General features: G+C 49.8%; 1 protein-coding gene across 1 annotated transcript; it reads left to right on the forward strand.

The window, feature by feature from the left end:
* Positions 1-165: 165 nt before the first annotated feature.
* Positions 166-716, forward strand: Pmar_PMAR012152 (conserved hypothetical protein; the record flags this gene model as incomplete). The annotated part of the gene is made up of 3 exons (XM_002785609.1): positions 166-186; positions 239-348; positions 401-716. The coding sequence occupies 3 exons, from the start codon at positions 166-168 to the stop codon at positions 714-716; spliced, it is 447 nt and encodes a 148-aa protein (XP_002785655.1).
* Between the last annotated feature and the right edge of the window lie 1,072 nt (positions 717-1,788).

Here is a 1,788-nt window from a genome sequence, read left to right on the forward strand (position 1 = left end):
CGTCAGGTGGACCGGCCTCTTTTCAAAGACTATTGGGAGAGGCTGTTGGCATCATTGGAGGCGGCGGCTGAGAAGGGGGATAGTCAAAGGAAGGTGGCGAGATTGACGTTACTGAAGGATGTTAATGATGAGGACATATTTGGCTACGCCAAGTTGATCGATTTGATGAAGGCTGATTTCATAGAGGTGGATGCTTGCTCTCTTCTTGGGGAGTGTGATGGGCTATCCTTCTTATCAGGTGAAAGGCGCCACCTACGCTGGATGGGATCGGGATGCTACGGGACTGACGATGGCCAACTGTCCGTATTTCGATGATATCATCAATTTCGCACAGAAAATAGAATGCGAGTTGAGTCCTTCCAGCCCTCTTCGACTTTGTGTGTATAGCTTATGGGGTCAGGTTCGGTGGGCAGTATGCCCTGTCGGCCGTGCATGAGCACAGCTGTAGTGCACTGTTGGTCCGACGAGGGCTGCAGGAAGCGGTATGGATCGACTTTGATAAATTCAATGAGTTTGTTGTTGATCATTACGATAAGGAGGAGTCGTCGTTGTTGATGCGAGTGCCGTTCAGCGAGTATTCCCGAGCCCTTCCTGACTGGGCCCAGTCGACCTCTGCAAGTCTGGGCATGGACCCTCGTCACACGCGTGTAACTGAGCTCACTGTGGAGCAGTTGGAAGCTAGGGAGAACGCTAAAGCGGCGTTACGACGTTTCTGAATATGCTTGTATTGTGTTGATAAACCCCCTCACAAAATAATAGAACATACAGTATTTTCTCGATTTCTCTGTTATTACTGCGACTCAGGCTGTGAGATTTCGTGTGTGAGGGTATCACTTATGTAGGAATAAAAATATATCAGAGTCGTATCATTATTCGCTCGCTTTAGTAAAATTTCTGAAACGGTCAATTTTTCCGCGCTTTAAAAAAATAGAAGCCACCAAGGTCATCTTAAATTGGCACTGTAATTCAACATTCCTGTCACTGAGGAGACACGATTCACACAAAAAGAAACTAACAATACCTCGTAGGGCCACCTTGACACTTAATCGCCTCTACACAGCGACTGCGAGTCGACTTAGTGAGAGTGCTGATATCTTCGGGTGTCAGGTCATCCCAGGCCTTAAAAATTGCCTGTCGGAGTTCATCCTTGGTACTGTAGGGGCCTCTACCCCCTCCATAGACGGCTAGAGCCATCCTGCCCCAGCAGTGCTCGATGCAGTTCAGATCTGGACTCACTGCTGGCCACTGGACGGTTGCCACGCCATTGCGTGCCAGCCATTCTTTAGTTGAAGGAGATACGTGAGGCCTCGCATTGTCTTGTTGGAAGGTGTACTCGATTCCTTCCTCCTCCCCCGCTTCCAGTAATGGTAGCAAGTTCATCTCCAGCATGGATTGGTAGACCTCGCTGTTCATGTTGCTCTGTATTTCCACCAGGGCTACTTTATGAGATCCAGCTATCCCACCCCAGACCATGATAGACCCACCACCAAACGCTCTTTTCGACAGAACCGCTTCCTCTTGTCCGGGAAACATCCATCGGTAGCGCAGGCCGTCTGGGCCATCCAAGTTGAATCGCTTTTCGTCAGAGAAAATCCACGTCGAGAAATCAGTCTCCGCAAGCAAGTGCTCGGAGGCAAAACTCACTCGGGCTGTTTTATGGGCCGGAGTTAACCTTGGAGCTGTTGGAATCTTAGCATAAGCAGCCCCGCTCGACCTCAGAAAACGCCTTACCGTCTGTGGGGACACGCTAAGCTTACAAATACGCACGATCTTGGTGCACGTGACGTC

The sequence above is a fragment of the Perkinsus marinus genome (assembly GCF_000006405.1).
Source record: "Perkinsus marinus ATCC 50983 genomic scaffold scf_1104296932290, whole genome shotgun sequence".
NCBI classification, from domain to species: domain Eukaryota; phylum Perkinsozoa; order Perkinsida; family Perkinsidae; genus Perkinsus; species Perkinsus marinus.